Source organism: Anoplopoma fimbria, chromosome 2 (assembly GCF_027596085.1).
Source record: "Anoplopoma fimbria isolate UVic2021 breed Golden Eagle Sablefish chromosome 2, Afim_UVic_2022, whole genome shotgun sequence".
Classification (NCBI taxonomy): domain Eukaryota; kingdom Metazoa; phylum Chordata; class Actinopteri; order Perciformes; family Anoplopomatidae; genus Anoplopoma; species Anoplopoma fimbria.
In genome coordinates, this window is record NC_072450.1 from 14801008 (window position 1) to 14822027 (window position 21020).

Consider the following 21020-nt stretch of genomic DNA (forward strand, 5'->3'; position numbering starts at 1 on the left):
CAACAAAAACTGCTTTTCAAAGACATATTTGTTGTACTTTTTATTTTCAAAACATATGCTTTCATCATACACAATAAATTAAAAATCCATGATATTCATAATGACAAGAGAAAAACAGACGAACATAAATAGACAAAGGACTTGATATCATAAACACGGCGACCTGACGTGGAGCAGCCAAAGCCACTATCAGATGAATTCTAATACTAACTATTTCTATCGTTTGAAGTGTGCTTGATTCAAACGTTTAATGCTTAATTGTCAAGGGTCTAAAATGTTATAAATATTAAAAATATAAATGGGATGTTATGCTTGAATACACCAATGCAAAACACACCTAAATCTAATTCTTCAAAAAATTCCCCAGTTGAATTGTTTTGTGTCGACAGCTTCATGTGGCCGAACAGAACATAAAGTATCTTTGGAGACAAATAAAAATCAAAACACACATCAGATAGTTTCATACATTGCTAAAAATTGAAATGCATTCAGTTAGTGTTACCCCAGATCTGGCAGCAGTCAGTGAGGCATTCATGTAAACAGGCATCATTAATAAATGAGAGGGATCAGTCACTATTGGAATCTTTTGGATAAAGGAGTGAGTTTCACTGTCACACTAGTCATTTAACTGAGTGATAAATGCTGAACATGCCACTGTAAATTAAAAGATGACATATGACTTTCACACTCCAAATGATTTAAATTAACCATCACTCATAATATTTCAGTTTTTCTTTTTTACCATCTATGAGCTTGACAATGATAAACCAGCATTTTCTCACATAAACATGTAAATCCATAATGTCATCCACATCAGTTTGTTTCATTTACAAATAAACATAATTGCTGCAAACAGTACTACCATCTATACTGCTTGTTGCCAGTGTATTGTGGCTTATCATGATATTAATACAGTTGAGCATAAAACAGATGCTGGATATGATATCTACTTTAATATACATATAATATCTCTTCATAATGAAATACTCTGATATTCTGTTTGAGAAAACATGCGTCAGTCTCTATATACAGAAAACACTGTACAGTGATCAAGATGCTGCAGGGAAACGGAAGAGATCCAGAGAGACACTTTACTGGGAGTGTTAGTGTTTAAGAAGGGATACAGGGAGTGCAAAATGTAATCAGCAGACTGTTTGTAGTGTGTTTAAAACAGGTAGTTAACAGACAATCAGAACAGGTGGGTAGCAAAGGGCAGTTCCATAGTAGGGGAGGGTTTAAGATATGCATGTGGTTAAAGAAATAGTGAACAATTTGTTTTCATGTAAAGAGTTATGAGAGAAAATGGATACCTCATGTCTATGTATGAAGTATTAATCTGGGGCCAGGAGGCAAAGAAGGGGACCAGGATCCAAAATTTAAAAATCCACCTACCAACACCTTAAAAGCTTTCTAATCTTACACGTTATTTCTTGTTTGTTTAACTTTAACGCAAAAGAAAATAAATTACAATTTTTCTTTACTTTTTCCTTAAAAAGGGCCAGTGTGTAGGATTAAGTGGCATCTAGATTTAAGGTTGCAGATTGCAACCAAATGATGAAAAGGACTTGTAAACGACAAAAATGTAAATATATATATTTTTTTTTAGCCAATAGATTTTCCTTATTCTTACACACTGGTCTTTTAAGTATTCCAGATGGAAGATAGATGGGAATAGTTATGGGGGGAAAACTAAGATGTACTGAGCTGGGAAGATAGCAGGTGTGAGGGCAGATTAAAAGAAAGGTGAGAGAGAGATAGAGAGAGAGAAGTTACATACATGTCAGTAATGAACATCCTAATGGGAGGACTGGGAAAGCACTGGTCCAATAGTGGAGCAGAATGTGGAAGGGTGGGCTGTCTGTGGTTACCTTGGAGATGCTAAGAGTTCTGAGGGGGGCTGGGAGGTGCAGCCATGACAACAAAGGTTCTGAAGGGTCTGAAGATTGGTGTGAAAGGTCAAAGGTCAGAGAGGAGTCACCATCACAGCAACCTGAACCCTGGGTCCCCCGTAGCTGTTCTTCTTCTGGTCTTCAAAAGCCCGTCAGAAACACACTGATCACACACACAAAGAGAGACATAACCTTAATCACATAGCCGCAAGCAGCCATGTTTGGGAAGTGAACAAAAGGTGTATCAACAATTTTGACTTATCGACCGAATTGCAGAGATATGACCAACTTCCTGTTTGCAAGCAAAAGGCCCGCTGACCCAATATCATGTAAATTAAGTCAACGAAAATAAAAAGCCAGAACTAACAATGAATTGATCCAACTAACAAGTATGACAGGTGTAGCCAAAGCCTGATATCGCCTATTGATCTCTTCTGTGTACTTACATCGTGGTCCAAAAACAATTAAAGCATATCAGTGAGCATTGCACTGGCTGACACTTCATAATGATGGACATGTGCACTGTAATTTGCTGTAGCTGCTGAAAATAGTCCCCCAAATATACCCTTTTAACTCTGGTTTGAGTAATGTTTCCTAAAAACTACAGTGGCCAGCTGTTTTAGGAAATTATTCAGTCTTTCTGAAGATTTAAGTCTTCAATAACAACGCATGGACATGGGGTTTAGAGACAGACAAGCCGGTGAATACAAATGCTCTGTTATTATTGGTCTATTCATGAGCTAAGTTGACAAAAACATAATATAGAATATGTACAGCCTCATCCTTTAAGTGACTAGAGAATGATTACCAACATGTAAATATTCCAGAATAACTGTAATAAGGGCATCTGAAAGATGCTTCCTCTCACATTTATTGAAGTTTGGACCAAGTTTGAAGATGCAGCAAAATAAATATGTTTTTGACTAAACGAAAAATGCTCTTAGAAAATAAAAGAATCCCTCCAATCTGAATTTGTATTCATATCGGGGTAAATCTGAAGACGAGTGGCAGCAGACAAGGAGTGGCTGCGTTCAGCAGATGCACAGCGCTGAGAGCAATGAGCAGAATGTTAAGTCGCTTCAGGCAGCTCATAAGCTCCGCCACGCTTAAAGAAGAACCATATTCTGTGGCATAAAACTGAATTAATATCATCATCTTACTTAATGCACACACAGTCCAAACACACCTTGTCTGTGTGCGTTACTGGGCGCGTCCACTAGCAGCCACACTCCTGGGTGCCCTGAGGCTGAGCACGGCGAGGAGAACGAAGCTGTCGTAACGCAGCGTCGCCGTACTGGATACCTGAACCCATCCTCTCTGGATCCAGCTCCCCTGAAAATCAGAGACAAGATGAGTGAGGACAGAGACGTGAGAGATTGGGCTTCATGTTGCGATCTCAACCGACTCTGAAAAGGTGGCTTTTATTTTTGGAAAATATATTTTTTAAATAAATAATTAAGTTGTTTAGGCTTTAACTCTAAAAATCCTCTATGAAGACTGCTACAGTGCGTCGTCTGGAGTCATACCTAAGCCAGTCTTGTTGATCCTGTCAGGATAAGAGGGGATTTAGAGTCGGGGGTTATGGTTATAGGTGAGGATCGCCGTTCCTACCTGACTCTATCTTGTTGAGGATTTTCCGAGCGCACTGGACAAAGGCCTCTTCAACGTTCTCTCCTGTTAGAGCGCTGGTCTCCAGGAACATTAGCTCTGAAGCACACACACAAACGCACACATGGCAGTTCAGTACTTTGAAGTCTTAAAGATACATGTACTTTTAGCAGCTTAGTTATTTACAGAACCAAAGTAAACTGCAACAAGTTCAGAAAAAATTGAGATCCTGATTACATGCCAAAAATATCCTTCCGATAACAATAATAGGTCAACAACTGGAGCACCCTTCTACTGAGGGTAACAAGTCCCCCAGCTGTTATTAGAGGTTTTGAGAGAATCCATCAAAGCATCCCTATATCACAAAGTGTTGAGCATACCGTTCTCCTGAGCGAAGCGGGAAGCCTCCAGGAACGTGACCTCTCGGTCTGCGTCCAGGTCCTTCTTGTTTCCACACAGGATGATGACGATGTTCTGACTGGCCAGCATCCTGGCATCACTCAGCCATGTGGTCAGAGCGTTGTAGGTCTCACGACTGCAGCGGACGGAGGCAGAAGGGTTACATTTTAGAAAGGAGCGGGGGAACTGACACAGAGGTGATCTGAAATCATGTTCTGTGATTGGCTGGGCGGATTTACCTTGTGATATCATAGACCAGCAGAGCTCCTGCTGCTCCTCTGTAGTAACTCCTGGTAGTAACTCCTGGTCACAGACCTGACAAACACAAACACACAACACACACACACACACACACACACACACACACACACAGACTCTTAGTCAATGTGAGCATGTGGTCAGATATATTATGGAAATGTACATGAGGGCCAGGAGGCCTGAGGGACATCAGTGGTTCCCAAACATTTCTATCAGTTTACTTTGGAAGCACAAACAACTATATGTTATACCCTTTTTCAAAGCAGACATTTTGGCTTGTCACGTCAGAAAGAGCACAGGTATAACTACATGACATTAATGTGATAACTTACACCTGTGTTTGACAAGTCAAAAGGTTAAGTGTCTGAAACATGTATCTGTTACCTCTGTCTTCCACTAAAGTTATCAAGTGTGGTACATTAGATTATAACAGTATGCATGTGGTTGAATAGAAATGAAGTATGTGCACAGGGTCTGACCTTTGTTGAGAGAGAGGGTAAAGGGTAACATTTGCTTTTGACCATTGAAAGTTATGTTTGCGTGTATTTTTCCCTACCTGAACCTTTCTTGTCCTGCGGTGTCCCAAATCTGCAGTTTGACCATTTTGTTGACCACATTGATGATCTTAGAGCCAAACTCCACGCCAATTGTGTGGTTGGATTCATCCTTAACTGGAAAAACAAATAAAATGGGTTTATTATTAGATGCGATACATATTGATGACCCACAGTGTATCTTTTCATTGAGGAAAACGCACAAGGCACTGATTATTAACTGCACTTAACACATTTCTAGAGATACTGTTTTCTCTAACCAACCAAGATAATCTGACTTTCACATGTTCATGTGTTGATTACTATACACTGCAGTACTGCGCTTACATTAGAGGTCAGAGCAACGGTCTGTGAACAGTAAATAATGAACGGTATGTTGTATCTTTCCGACTTACATCTCTTCTCTATGAACTGGTGCAGCAAACAGGATTTACCCGTTCCAGCGTTCCCAATCACCAGGAATTTAAACAGGAAATCTGAGGTGAGAAAACACGGAAATGATTATGTATACATCCAACACAAGACTTGTTTGTTTTGGAGCAGCTATCATGATTGTCATACTTAAGAGCCAGAGCTGTGCCGTTATTATTGGACAATATTATCTTTTCCGATTTTATTGATATCAACTTATATATGTCATCTAATATGTATTAAGAAATTGCAGTACAGAAATGTCAAAATTATGTTTGTGATAATGGAAAAACAGTGTCAACAATATATAGCTTATTTTTAACAGTAAAAATGTTGTGCTCAGTACATATATTGGTCACAATTATTAAATAATTATATTTAACTTTGTGTGTTTGTGTTAAATTACAAATAGCAGCAAACAATCGTCATTTCATTTTATAACAAAATATTGATATAAAAAAAAAAATACACACAAACACCATCCTAAAACACACAAGAACAGAATACAGCTGTTTGGTGCACAATTATACACAGCTGTTCTCTACATATAAGGATGGAGGTGGGACTGTGTACAGTAGTAGTGGCTCCACTTCAAAATCCTGATCATCTTAATGTAAAATGTTGAATCTATGACACCAATATATCACCTGGATAGGTATCCCCCTACATCTCTTGTACACATAACACACAACTCAGTCTGGTCTTCACACCAGCTCCATCCTCCTCAGCCCTTTCCCCCTGGTGTCAGCTGACCCTCTGAGAGGATTCACAACATTTCAACAACGACACATTTTGATCCACACAGCCAGAGTGAGGTCTACTGTATAACCTCTATGGTGTTACTTTAGCTGACATCGCATTTCTTAAGGCCGGCAGCCCTCCGTTAGCCTGTCCGCTATCTGTTTACGGGGAGGAGAAGCCTCTCTCTCGGCACACCTGCCCTCATCCCATCGCTGCGGCTCCGCGGTGATGCGTTCACGGCGGCCGCCTGTCAAAGCAGCCTCCTTACCGTAGGACTCCGACATCACCAGTGCGGAGTTTTGACAGTAAAATAGGGAGGAAATGTGAAATAGTAGTTGACAAGATGGTTAGCCCGCTAAGTTAAAGCAAATAGTCCCGCTGGTGATTTCCGCGAACAGCTGATTTTCCCCTCCGACTTCCCGTAGGTGGTTTGTTTTTTCAAAATAAAAGCCGAGCAGTGGTAGTGTCACAGGACGGCCGCAGGGTGGGGCTGTTTATTAAACATCTAACATACATATTTCAATACCATTCACTCTCGTAGAAAGTTTGTGATAAACATATACTTTTAATTAGTTTTTAATTATTGTGTTTAGGGTTGAAAAATAAATCCAGATTAAAATGTGGAGATAAAGTAGTCCCGGCCCAACCTTCCCTCCAGCCAGCAGGGGGCGGATGTGCCTAACCAACGACCAACACAACCCCTAAAGAAGAAGACGAAGAAGAAGCAGAAGAGGCTAGTGGGCTAGCCTAGCTGCGGGCTTTATTTAGGTGAATATGGCTGCTGTGCTTCCCGTCAGACCGCCCTGTGACAGCAACCCCACTACTCCTGGAGCCCAGTCCGTGAAGGTAACGTTGGTATCCCTCCAGCAGCAGCAGCAGCTCGGTAACACTGAGCTCGGATCAGTGCGCGCTGTGCGGCTCCGCTAGCTGCTACCAGAGACCACAGCGTCCATCAGAGGAAACCGATGGCGACGTTCAGCCTTTTGTTTTCATGTGTGTCCTGAGTGAACCGGGTGGTTGCTTTTTTGTTCTGTCCTGTGTCGTGTTCACTAACATGAGACACACAAAGTCAAACACTATCGGTCAGAGTTGGACAGCGATGACGTTGACGTTGCCTTCACTGTCACCAGCTGGTCTCCTCCACATGCATGATCAGGGATTAGTTTTGTCCTTTTCGCAGAAGTATGCATTGTTTGTGCTTAAAGAATAGCTCCATCTGGGTAGCTGGATATATATATATATATACTAATCATATAGTCATTCTGCAAGACAAGACCTACATCTGCAAAATGTAACACATTAATGTAAACTAAGGTTGTTTTTTAAGTATTACAAGTATTTAAGATACTTAAACTATCTAGGATTAAAATGCACACTGGTTTTTAGGAATGATGTCATTTTCCTTGATGGCTGAGAAGTGATGCTGAGGTCTGAAGATGTCAAACTGTTTGCGCATGCGTGTGTGTGTATTACATATAGTTCAACCTCTACTATACAGTCTATGAGTTTAACATACAAAGGCTTTCATATATGGCTCACTATTGTTTTTGCATGCGAATTGATGAAGCTATTCCAATAATGTCCCAGTTCTTACAATCTTCAACTGATGCCTAGAATGTGTGTCATTTGTACAGTTTATTGCTGTCAATTGTCTGGGTGCTATTTACTGAGGAATCAAGGCCTTTGCCTGTGTAAACTGTAGGTTCAAAGGATAAAAGATGTTTAAGAAACACTATAACAGATTTTGATGAAGAAATATAGCCATGTTTCTGATTAAATCAGAAGGAGGTAAAGATTATCTTGGCTTTATTAATAAGAACCCTGTGAGCTTGCCCCATTTGTTCTGAACATTATTTGGGGGGGGTAAAGGGATTTCTATACCCGCTGTAAAAAAAAAAGTCAAACCACAAATTCGCTAAATCCAAAGTGCCTCCTAAAGAGCAGCAAAATTAATACTCCAGTGAGAGATATCGGGGCATAAATGTTTTTGATGCTGTTACTGTTTACTTCTTTGGTCTCAACCTATCACATAAAAATCCAGTTTGTTAACACAGGCATGCTCTGTGGATTTTGCCAACATCACATAATACTATTGTTGAATATGTAAGTCAAAAATTGTGTTTTCATTTTCCTCTGTAGGAGGATGTAATAGAAGAGGAGTCCAACGATGGCAGCCAGCCACCCAAAAGAAGGAGAATGGGTTCAGGAGACAGCTCTCGGAGCTGTGACACCTCCAGTCAAGACCTTGGGTAGGTTGGCTTGTTACTTGGCATGGAGCAATAAATTGGCATTGCTTAATAACTTAAGGGCTTCACAAGGTTTCATTATTATCATATATAATTATGATGTTTAATGTATGTGATAAAACAGATTTACGTAACTGTAGCTATCTTCAGTCTCATGTGTTCCCCTATAACATACTTTATCACTATATCATATTCTCCAGGCCCAAAAAGAGATACCGCCAAAGACTGATCTTTTGAAAACGTTTTTTTCCCTCAACCCCCTGTTGTCTCTCCACCCGCCTTCCAGTCCGACATATTTCCCAGCAGAGAACCTGACAGAGTACAAGTGGCCTTCAGATGACACGGGAGAGTATTACATGCTGCAGGAGCAGGTCAGCGAGTATCTGGGCGTCACGTCCTTCAAGAGGAAGTACCCTGGTAAGACTGAAGTAAAAATCTGAAAAAGTTACAGTGCTCCATCTAAAAGTGGTACTCTAACTCTTAAAATACGATTGATTAAACTTTATGAAGATATTGATTTGCTAAACTTGTTCATTTACAAATATTATTTCTGGCATTGAGAAAAAGTAGATTAGCTTCACTAGTTGTAGATGCGTTGTTGTTTGACTGCGGTCATACTAATGATAATGACTCTCTTTTTACTCACGTTCTGACCAGACGAAGTATGAAACTGTCCATTGGCTAATGATGTTGTTTCTCTGTCACTCTGTAGATATGGAGAGAAGAGACTTGTCTCACAAAGAGAAGCTTTACCTGCGTGAACAGAACGTCATTACTGAAACACAGTGTACTCTGGGTAGGAAACCACACCTAACACATTCAGACCAGATATAATTGTTTGACTACATTCTCTTAACATTTAGAGGGCAAATAGTACAGTACCTTGATGCAGTCCAAGCGTGTGTGTGTGTGTGTGTGTCAGTGTATCTTTTGTTTCTTTTTAGGTCTGACAGCTCTGCGGAGTGACGAGGTGATAGATCTGATGATAAAGGAGTATCCCATCAAACACTCTGAGTATTCTGTCATACTGCAGGAGAGAGAGCGACAGAGAATAGCTAAAGAATACTCTGTAAGTTTACAAGAAGAAGACTGTGACATTTTATTTTACACTAATTCATTTTATGATAATCCACATAGATGTCTGAACACACCTCTTACGATCCTTGTCTGTTGTCTTTTGTAGCAAATGCAGCAGCAGAACCCTCAGAAGGTGGAGGCCAGCAAGGTTCCTGAGTACATTAAGAAGGCGGCTAAAAAAGCTGCAGAGTTCAATAGTAACTTCAACAGGGAGCGTATGGAGGAGAGGAGAGCTTACTTTGACCTACAGACACATGTAAGTCCACCCTGGAAAAACAGATCATTTTGTGAACTGAGATTATACAGGAATTCAGAGAAGTTGTTGTCAATTGTTTGGGTGCTCATAATTGAGGAATCAAAGGCTGTGATTTGATGGGTTGTAGGTCTAAAAGGTATAGACATATTTTAACAAAGAAATACAGCCACATGTCTGCTTAAATGACAAGGAGGGACAGCAACATTAAGACTAGCCCGGCTATAATTTCATCCTGTGAATTTGCCCCATTTGCCTGAACAAAAACATTTTTTGGTATAGGTGATTTCTATACCTGTGAAAATGTTAAACCACAAACTGGATTCAGAAAAGGGCTTTGCGTAACTTCAGATTTTTTTATGTTTTGTGTGTTTACTCAGATTATCCAGGTGCCCCAGGGCAGGTTCAAGGTGCTGGCTCCAGATCTGACAAAGACGGGGCCTTACCCTGTAGCTCTCATACCAGGACAGTTCCAAGACTACTACAAAAGGTACAGCTCACACTAAGCCTAATGTTTTTTCTCACAATTTGCCTTTTTTTTCATTTTTTTTTCATTTTTTTTTTCAAGATAACATTCTGTTCCTTTTTTTTCCTGAGTGAAGCTGGAAACTCTCTCGGCCTGTATTATATATTACTGTGCTGAATGTTTTGCCCTGATGCAACATTGTGTTGTGCGTGACAGGTACTCTCCCAACGAGCTGCGATACCTGCCATTAAACACAGCTCTGTTTGAGCCTCCACTGGATCCAGAGCTCCCAGCGCTGGACTCCGAACCAGACTCTGATGACGCAGAGGATGGCAAGGGTGACAAAAAGAACAAGAACTCATCTGTAAGAGATTCGGCTGTGTACAACTACTTTAGTAGCCCAGATGTGTCAGATCATACATCCTTCTTTGATTAGTGGTGGAGATGCTTAATGGTAGAGGTCTGTTATGCATTTATGCAAGCAACTGTATAATGATGATTGATTCTAGGTCCCAAGTCAGAATGATTTACCTCTACTAATCTTGACTCGGACCTCTTCTGTTTCTCTACAGGACAGTTCTTCAGGCAACGCGTCAGATGTGGAGAGCCAAGAGGGAGGAGGGAAAGTGGGCCAAAAGTCCAAGGCCAAAGACAGGACGTCCACGCCGGGAAAAGACGGCAGCCAGCGCCATTCTGCCTCCCACAAAGCCACCCCAGGGTACAAGGTAGAGGACAAAAGCACCTGAACTCTTCTCCAACAACAGCAGCAGCACTTTTCTACCCCCTCCTCCTCTTTCTACTACTACCACTCCCTTACTCCATTCATCCCGCCACCCCTCCCTAGCTTTCTTCACTTTGTTCTCCAGCTTCTACCGTTGGTCAGCTTTTCAGCTGGGACAACCTGGTCACACACACACACACACACACACACACACACACACACACACACACACACACACACACACACACACACACAAATGCACACACAGAGTCACACTTTGGGGGTCCTGTCTCCAGTTTTTGTTCTTATGATTGCCCGGTGGCTTTTTTTTCCCCTCTTCGTACCAGACTGTGAGCAATAAGAACATTTTAAAGGAACACTTGTTTCTTTTTCACTGCACTTTCACTTTTTTGTTTTTTCAGCGAAGACAAATTTGAACTTTAAAAGTTTTTCTTTTTGAATGTCTTCAATATACCTCTTGTCTGTCCTCACTTGTCAAAAAAAAGAGATACTTCCTAGACAAGTAAGTGGATGTTTTGGCTGCTAGTTTTCCTTTGTCTTTTTTTTTTAAAGAAAAGTCTTGTTACTCTGATATAGAAAATATAAACCACATTCAATTTGTGGTTGCTTTTAAAAAGTAGTTGATGTTAACACTAGAGAACTTTAACATTTATATCTTAAGTGTAGAATGCACTTAACCCTAATATTTTAAGTGTGTATAGGTATAATAATATGCTTTCTTTATACACCATGTGATGTAATGTTTACCTGTTAATACGTATCAAACAGCTGTTTGACATGAGGTTTTCCTGTCCTCATAATGTCATCTTTGAGAGACGAGGACATGCTGACCTTGTTCACACTGTTGCTGAGCTGAGCTAAGCTAGAAGTGGTCTGTATGATGTCTGTCTGGGTTTTGACTCTGCTGGACGACCCCCATCATCAGCAAACCTTTCGTTAACACCCAGTCATGGCACGTTGTTGGCATTCATTTTAAATGAATACCCGGAATTTTATGTAAATATTCAAAGGACTATAGTTGGGGAAAATAGTATTATTTCAGTGGCCCACGTTTTTCTAATCCTTACCCTTGCAGAAGAAAATACCTAAAATATGCACTTATATTACCATTAATGAGAGTATGATGGTCCAGTTGAGTTCAGCTCAGCTTTGTGGTGTGGGCATGGTCCTTTTCTAGTGTCTGTTACCAGTTTCAGTGTGTTTTAAGTTTGACTTAACTTTAATTTGAAGTCATCAGATAATTTTGCATATGCTTTTGAGCTTGCGGACATGGCATGGCATGTTGGTAGCCAGAATTCACTAGAATAAGTCGGTAAAACAATGTCCCTGTACTGTTTCTGTGATGAACATAATAGGACCTAGAGATGAAATCAGCTAAAGTAAAATACCTGTAAAGTTTAAATGTACCAGTCTCTTTTAAGTGGTAGAGTTTTGATATTTTTGTCCGTTAAGAAAACTCCAGTTAATGGCGATGTCTGGTTACTGTTCTGTCTAAAGACATCACATGTTACCACAAAACTTTCAGTAAGAGATGCAGTTTGCTAGCTGATTAACGTTACCTCGCTCTGTTCTGGCTACCATCTACAGTATGTGCAGTGGTTAGTGATGACCTCATGATTACTAGAGTGGTATTTCAACGGTTCATGAATAAAAACTATTTCTGAACAAGAAAGAAATTAGATATACCAATTGCCTCTACAGCAGTATTTTGTTCAGAATGTGTCAGTGTGATACATGTTGCATGTTAACATGTTAAATATATACTGCACCATTAACATAACACGTTAATGTTGTTCAGGTTAATGATTCTAGGAAATCGATCACTCTGAAAGCCTCTCTGTAACTTTTACTTAGAGGAGACATTTTGGAGATCAAAATGTTATGTTCAATGTGTTATGCAGCTGCAAAGAAAAATATTATATTAATTACATTAGCTGCAGCAGATTATATTTGATCATTATTAGTTTTATTTTTTAACAGTGTTTCCCTTGATATTGCTCTTAGTTTCCCTGAGACTTGATTCTTAGAAAGAGCTCAGAATATTTTGTTATTTAATATGTTGGACATATTGAATGAGCGAATGATATTGATGAGGTTCATTGTTATCACTACGAGTTGCAAGGTAGAGTAGAGTCCACTTTCATTAGATGTGCATTTGGCCGAGGCATATGGGAAGTTTTGAGGCACAGCTAACAGGTTAGCACTGCCTTTATTACTTATTAACTTTACAGAAATCTCAATAAAAGTACAAACCTGATGTTTAAACAATCTGATCTTCTGATCTATAAAGTTCACACTTAATTGTGTCTCAATATGTTCGCCTCTGTGTCTGAATTATACGTAATATTTAAAGTTATGGCTGCAGAAGAACTAGCTAAAAACACGCCTGAAATTGAGTTATCTGACAGTTTCTTCTTGAATGTGCATAAGATAAAGCATTTCTTGTGTTTACCAAATTCAGTTAATTTAGAATAAAGCGGGATTCAACCTCATGAACTGCCCCTGTTCTATTTTTCTGTGTGGATGTTTCCACTGAAGAAATGTTTCGACATCAAGCAGACTTGTAGGACTTAATGACGTGATGTCTGGACACTGCTTGTAATGTGAGCATTTCATGTGGCTACAAATACATTTGCACAGTTGTTAAATGTCAGTTCACAATAGCAATAGGGGCAATCCTTTCACCAAAGGCCAAAGGTATGAACTGTTGAAATAGAAATATTGACGAGACTTTATATTTGCATATGCATAGTGAGCATGTATGAAAATCCTCTCAAGGTGCTGCGTTCCGCTCTACTTTTTCCCCATTTCCCTCTCCTGCTGCTGTCTGTCTATTAGTTTAGTTCTCTGCTTTGCTTCTAGTCTTGAATTTTCATCATTTCCAAACCATGTCCTTTATTGACCCATAGTCTTGTACCAATGGCTGTTTAGTGTAACCTGCTAACTTCCTGTGAGGGGACATTTAAATGAAGGATGTCACTATCTTGAGGCTTTAAAATGAAATGGACTGTTAACTTCATGAGTAACTGGAAAGCCAAGTTAATTTCAAAGTACAGATTTGGTTATTTCTGGTGACAATACTGTGTCCTAAGGACTGCCGTAAAACAAACTTACCTTAACACAAACATACTTTATGCTCTAATAGACTAGACGGTTGCAGTCCAAATATAAAAATCTTGCTGAATCTTTCATGTTTTAATTGTGTGGCTTCCTGAAGAGGAATTCATGTTTTTAAAAGCGTAACAAGTTTCTTCCTCATCTCTGTGACATCCTGATTAAAATGTTCCCAAGCCTCCTTATCTTTCCGCTCAGACCCCTGTTATACTGAAAGCAATTTTTTATAAAAAGCAACTGCAAGATCCTTTAATTCAATCTGCTGTTAAGTAAACCATCACTTGACTACAGTGAGAATACATCTGCTGTAGATTACAGATGACAAATGCATGCAAGAGGGTCTGTTAGACACTAAACACCTTTCTTGTATTTGGACCTTGAGATATACTTTAATGCCCCGATACTTTACGCTTTTGCAGTTTATTTTGGCGATTTCTGTTTATGCTCTGAGGCCCAGTAACCTGGGGGTGGTCCTTGCCACAAATTCTAAAAAACAACAACAAAGAACTTGGTTGGAAACATTTAAAATAATCAACTTAGTAGGACAGCAGCTTTAATGCCATGTGATGCAATTTGTGTATAAAGTAAAGTTGTCAGCATATAAATCATGAAGTGTCCCCGTAAATGTAGAACAGCCTTTGTTAGTCAAGATAAAGATGCTCCTTTTGCATTTTTTTCTGCAGGCATTTAACAATTGTTGAACTCATGTATTGTCCATGACTACAGGATACAAATGTTTTTTTATAGCATTATTCTGCCCTTGCAGCCTAAGGTCATTCCCAATGCTATATGTGGCATTTGCCAGAAGGGTAAAGAGGCCAACAAGAGGGGCAGGCCAGAGGCGCTCATTCACTGCTCCCAATGTGATAACAGCGGTAAGTTGACACCGTTCATTTTAAAGGACAGTTCCCTGTTTGTTTTCATACACAATGTCAGCAATATTTGTTCACTATTAATGACAGGTCTTATTGTTTTTGTATAAACGATTCTCCCAAGAATAAAATAACTACTATAACATAAGCAGTGTTTATAAATCTGTTATCCCTTTGACTCTTATTTTTTTTAACCTGAGTGGTACCGTAATTTCAAGGATGATAGAAATGATTATCGTTGACTAATAAATCAAAAGGAAATGTTGAGTTTTTCATAGTACCACCAGTCAACTTAATTTCATTGTGTACAAACAAGTTTTATACTTTCAGGCAAGTGTTTAAACTGCCTGGTGTATACACTGAGTGTTTACATTAAGACAGTAAAGTCTGTATAGTTTAAGATAAGATAAGATAATCCTTTATTAGTCCCGCAGTGGGGACATTTACAGTATAAAGTATACCGTTTTAAAGTAATGTGTATATAATTAACTTTTCAAATGATTTAGACTGACTTAGCATTTATAAAGACATAGTGTCTTAAAGGAATGTCTGTAACGTTCTTCATCTGTAGTCTGGGTCAAACATATTTACAGGCAGATATGACTACATGGCTTTTAGTTTGTTTTTGGATAGTTCTGATTAATATCAATGGGTATTTCCGACTGTATATATGTTTAAGTATTCTTGCTAAGCTTATGTTACAATAAGTTACGTTCTCTGAATCAACAGGACTGTATTCACATGAGTGTGGAAGAAACTGTTGTCATGTCATTTTTTGTGTTTTTGTCTGACTTTTTCTTTACGTACGTCTGTAAACATGCGTTGTGTATTTATTTATTCATGTGTGTTTGTGTGCCTCCGTATCTGCACACTTCAGGCCACCCGTCCTGCTTGGACATGAGCAAGGAGCTGGTGGGAGTGATCCAGACGTACCGCTGGCAGTGTATGGAGTGTAAGACGTGCACCGTGTGTCAGCAGCCGCACCACGAGGACGAGATGATGTTCTGTGACAAATGTGACCGAGGGTATCACACGTTCTGCGTGGGCATGGACTCTATTCCTACCGGTGAGTGGACGGGTCCATTACAGTCATTGTCTTAGTTCTTATCTGTTTTTAATAATTAATTTAACAAAAATGTAATGTGGGTTTGTATGTTTGTTTGTCTCATTTATCTGTCTATTTAAATATATTCTCTCTGTCTCCCCAGGCCTTTGGGTATGTGAGGTTTGCGACAAAGACTTCACCACACCCAAGAAGAAGGGAGGAGCGAAAACGCCCAAGAAGTCCAAGTCGGCTCAAAAATGATCAGCAGCATCATTAACCACAATACCTTCACCAAATTCTACAAAAATGCACATTGTGGTATTTGTCAATCATTTGCAGATGCTATACATTAAAAATAAAAACATCAGATCACCGTCATTAGGTAGTCCTATAATTTGAATCACAATCAGTTAGGAAACACAGAATTTACTTGCCATCTCCAAATCAAACTTTGAATAATGTTTGCGATACCTCAAATGTTCATGGTCAACATAATCCAGATTAAGCATTAATTGTGGCATAGCAACTCTTGTTTTGTGATGGTAGTCATTGACATCAGACATAAATAATGTAAACAGACAAGCTGTAAATCAAATCCATCCGAATGTGCTGCACCAAATCATGTGATCTGCTAACTACTAACAGCATCAGTGCATTCCTACTTTATTAAACTGATTAATCTTGTAGTTTCCGTTTTACAACATTTCTGCAGTGGGGAATTTGTTTCAGTTAAAGAAATGGTGCTTTTGATCCGGTACTACTGAAACAATCAATAGCTCACTGATGTAAGTCAGTTACTTTCAAAACAACATATGTGTATGGCTTTGTATTTCTGGTACTTCATATGAACATTTATTTCATGAGGCAGGCCAGTAAAGAGCAACCTTATTTAAACTAAGTCTTAAATGATGACGTGGTGCTTGTGGTTCTACATAATGACATGTAATAGACACTGGCTGTGGTAGACCTCATGGCTGCAGCAGGTATTTATTTGTCAGTCTTGATTACTGAAAGATAGTGTCTCACACACACAGACGTAACCACTCACTGCAAATACATTGGAATTCAATATCCATCAGCTATGATTAGATAACTGATATTTTGCAGTAAACTTGAAATATTTGTTTTCTGTTCTTTTTTAATATTTTGTATTAACCCTCAGTTAGTGGTTTGTTTTAAGACATATTTTTTGGTAATAATGTCATAGTCACTGAATTATGTTTTTTGTTGTGTGTTTTTTTTTTTTTTTAAATAAAAGCTACTTGGAAAATACTCATATTAATCACGTATCTATTGTGTTCCATGTTAAACTGAATCCCAGTTTTGATACCAAAGTTTTAAAAAAGCTTTAATATTTAGAGTCATTTTTATTCTTAAAAAAAATGACTCTTATACATAGACCACCATTGTGGCAACAAGATGAACGGGCTGCTGTGTCTGAGACTTTAATGGTCCTTGGAAATTTGAATTATAAAAATGTTTGACCGCTAATGCTGTTTTAGTGATTCATTCAGTGTTTGTGCACATACTGGCATAAATATGACAGACACATTTTATCAAATGTTCTATAGGTAATTTTAGTCTAAACTCATCCAGTCTAGCAAACTACAAATCTGGATTTAGCACATGGTGCACACTTGGTGTATATATTTGCTATGTGTTCTTGATGTATCTTCTATTCTAATTTTTTTTTCAACAGAAACAATTACCTAATTCTAAATAGTGAAAGTGAGATTTTCTTTTACAAATCTTCAAAACAAAACCTTTTAAGACACTGTCCCCACTCTCCCACCGTGGTGACCCCCTGCTCTACCACCAGGCACCACGTGGGGGCGCTGTCGCTCAGAGTGCATGTGAACCCGCGGGGCCGAGCACGGTAGAAGAAGAGGCTGCCATACTGCGGTGATACAGCGACTTTACTCAATCCTCAACTCCGTTGGTTCACTGCAACTAAGATGATTTCCTCTCAGACGTTTGAAGACCCGGGGAAGATGAGAGATTACCATTACACCGGCCCGGTAGAGCACCGGTTCTCACCGTACGCCTTCAACGGAGGGTGAGCGTGCTAATCGACCACAGGCTGGTTAGCCTGCTAGCTACTGCTGAGCTAACCAGCTAACCGGCTTAGCAAACGATATGAAACTAAACCAAGAGGAAGTGGATGAACAGTGCAAGAACAATCCAGACTATTCATGTTTAGGAAATTAAACAGTTCTCTCAATCTTAATGCTCAAACTAAGATAAGAGGAAATAAACTGATCTCACAGTTTCAGTTTCGAAACATTAGCCTAGCTTCCGTTAGCATGTGTCCAGAGGTGGTTGAAGAGGAATAAAGCAGCCTGTGTGGGGTGCTTTGTGTTTTTCAGAACCGTACTAGCTGTGGCCGGGGAGGACTTCGCCATCGTAGCCTCAGACACCAGGCTGAGTGAAGGCTACTCCATCCACAGCAGAGACTCACCCAAATGCTACAAGCTGTAAGTCTGCACTGTCACCTCCATGCACTGTCAACAAAGGCAGGACCGGGAGTATAAAGACACCATTTCACATGTTAACACTTTAACTGCTAACTACTACTTTCATAATTCTTTGTGAGATTAGTTGAAAGCCAGTAGCAGTTAGATATGGTGTGAAACCACTGAAGTCACTGCAGCTCAACTCCACTTCTCTCCTAAGATGGGGGGTGTAGTTTGTTCCTGCTTGGTGCTCAATGACTTATCAACAAAAGTATCATTTGGTATCTGTTGTTAAAATGTGTTATTGCTAAATGATTTGATGCAAAATGAACGATATGCTGCTCTGACTCTCTGATTTTTGTGCTTCCCCTCACAGGACAGACACAACCGTCATTGGATGCAGCGGTTTCCATGGTGACTGCTTGACTCTGACCAAAATCATTGATGCCAGACTAAAGGTGGGCTGGTGCAGCAGTGTTTTTTCGGTTTCACTCTCTCCTAAGTCTCATCATCAAAATGCTAAAATGCTGCTGACTCTGCTATCTGTCCTGCCGCTGCTTGAAAACCAGAGGCGACTGTTGATTGTAGTTGTATCAAAGGCAGTGGACCTTAGGCTCATATTCTAATGCGTCTTGCTGTCTTTTTTGAAGACAGTTGTTGTTGTTTTTAATCTGTGTTGTTCTAAAAATATCTCTACTTGTGTCCAGTGTCACCACAGATAATTAACACTAAGGACTTGATCCTTGTGACCTCTCTTTAAGTTTCACTCTATTCAGTTCCATAGCTAAACAAGACCTACAGAGAATGTCACAGGTTACTTAGTTGTAACTTACTCCTGAACCAATGTTTCTGCCCCTTTCTCAGATGTACAAACACTCAAATAATAAGACAATGACCAGCAACGCCATTGCAGCCATGTTGTCTACCATCCTGTACGGCAGGAGGTTTTTCCCCTACTACGTCTACAACATCATCGGAGGACTGGACGAACATGGTAAGTCTATCAATGCTGCAGACGTTAAGAGGAGTAAATGTAATGAGTGAATGTATCACTTTTGTATGCATATGCACTGGATTGTGTAAGATTTCAAAAAACGGCATAGTTAGGTTTGTTGTCCTTAATTGTATGTGGTTTTTGTTATGTCTAAGATGGAAATTGAATTAAGCTGTTACTTTGTTCTTGTAATGACTGTTTTTATGTGCAATATCCATGTACTAATGTAGGCAAGGGAGCAGTGTACAGCTTTGACCCAGTGGGCTCATACCAGAGAGACACCTACAAGGCCGGAGGGTCAGCAAGTGCCATGCTACAGCCACTGCTGGACAACCAGGTAAATAACACACTGTTTGTTGACATAATCCCTTTATGTTTAGGTATGCAGACAATGTAGTGCTGCAGTTAAGTTTGCTTGCTTTGGACGGGGTACATTAATGTCTCTCTCTCTTTCCAACGCGTCCTTCCTTCAACAGATTGGTTTCAAGAACATGGAGGGTGTGCAGCACGTTCCTCTGACTCAGGACAAGGCAGTGCAGCTGGTCAAAGATGTCTTCATCTCAGCCGCAGAGAGAGATGTCTACACCGGAGATGCTCTTCGGGTCTGCATCATCACTAAGGAGGGCATCAGTGAGCAGACTGTCCCACTGAGGAAGGACTGAGGAGGGAAACGTTCCCCTTTCTCTGCTTTTCTCTCTGGTCTGTTCTTTCCACATTCACCTGTTGGTTTTGGCCCCTTAACAACAAGTTTCTTAAAAAAGGAGTGTTGATCCAGAATTTGCTTCTAGTGGCCTCTTAAGTCAGGCTTATTCTGGGAAGCAGATTTTCCATTTTTTTATGTCCACTAACAATTCACATCAATTGAAATCCATTATATTCTCCTGCTTTCCACAGTCATCCCCCTCAGTTTTTGCTATAATAACATTCTTGTGTTTGTGGTCTAGAAAACTGATTCTAGATCAGCACTCCTGTTCTAAAGAAGCAAAGGACTCTCTTCCTTCAATCTGCATAGACTCCTCCTATCTGGATTTTTCATTATGTTTCAGAAGGGTACATACTCTGCTGTTCTTTTTACATTCTTAATAAATGTAAAGAATTGAAAATGTTGGTCGTCTTGTTCATTTCATGTCCTTCACACATGGACACTTCATCTTGGAAAGCTTATCTTGCTCACAGTGTTGCCCTCAAATATGTAATAATGTGGCTTATTGAAGTTTTAAATTATTACTACTCCCTCCTGAAAGACAATCTTTGCTCAGGATATTGTTTCCTGAGTCACTCTTTATGCACCATGAGCATCCCAGCAACATCGCACTGACCTGATCTACTATAAAATATGTTACACTTCAACAAACAATATGCATGAGGTGGACAGTTTTAGTAGATAATGTTGTGAATGATAGGCTCCACTTTCTTTGACTTGAACCCTCCTCTCTCATGTTAAGCTTTTCATGGTTCTTGATAAAATCAATGGTTCACACACCACTGATCTGAATTAGAAAATCTTCACAAGTTTTACATTATTGCTGGGGAATCAGATGATTTTCATTATGAAATCAGCCATTAGCTTCAGTTTGTGAACTTTTTGCCCAATGAAAACTTGAAAGATTTGATAAAGTAAGGAAAGCAAGTATGTCCAGGCTCAGGGCCCTGACAACATTTCTATGTGAGAGGAGGGAAGGTTTATTTATCCTTTGCATTGTTTTTACACTTTAACCACATATGATATTAGTGCAAAGTTACTTTAATTTTGTAACCATTTACAGCTAAATAAATTAAAAAGATGTATGCTGTTGCTACTCCCTTAGTTGCTACTGAGGTTTAATTACTACCAATCACATTCTATGGTTGTGACAAACTCCAGCAGGGAAGGTTAGGCAGGATGTTTTTCTTCTTTT

At 39.5% G+C, this 21020-nt stretch overlaps 3 protein-coding genes across 3 annotated transcripts; 2 read left to right on the forward strand and 1 right to left on the reverse strand.

Annotated features, from left to right (window-relative positions):
* Positions 1–10: 10 nt before the first annotated feature.
* Positions 11–6248, reverse strand: rab4a (RAB4a, member RAS oncogene family). Its single transcript, XM_054613737.1, is given in 9 exon segments — positions 11–2052; positions 3076–3221; positions 3501–3596; positions 3878–4032; positions 4136–4189; positions 4191–4211; positions 4711–4825; positions 5104–5184; positions 6129–6248. Coding segments are annotated over 8 exon segments (654 nt in total). The 5' UTR covers positions 6145–6248; the 3' UTR covers positions 11–2052; positions 3076–3105.
* Positions 6249–6459: 211 nt separating this feature from the next.
* Positions 6460–16903, forward strand: phf10 (PHD finger protein 10). Its single transcript, XM_054611669.1, has 12 exons — positions 6460–6706; positions 8000–8109; positions 8393–8523; positions 8819–8902; positions 9051–9175; positions 9290–9439; positions 9817–9926; positions 10119–10266; positions 10475–10627; positions 14525–14633; positions 15508–15696; positions 15839–16903. The coding sequence occupies exons 1-12, from the start codon at positions 6635–6637 to the stop codon at positions 15934–15936; spliced, it is 1479 nt and encodes a 492-aa protein (XP_054467644.1). The 5' UTR covers positions 6460–6634; the 3' UTR covers positions 15937–16903.
* A 611-nt stretch (positions 16904–17514) lies between these two features.
* On the forward strand, positions 17515–20225 carry psmb1 (proteasome 20S subunit beta 1). Its single transcript, XM_054610566.1, has 6 exons — positions 17515–17731; positions 18042–18149; positions 18505–18586; positions 18993–19122; positions 19353–19459; positions 19599–20225. The coding sequence occupies exons 1-6, from the start codon at positions 17631–17633 to the stop codon at positions 19782–19784; spliced, it is 714 nt and encodes a 237-aa protein (XP_054466541.1). The 5' UTR covers positions 17515–17630; the 3' UTR covers positions 19785–20225.
* Positions 20226–21020: the final 795 nt, after the last annotated feature.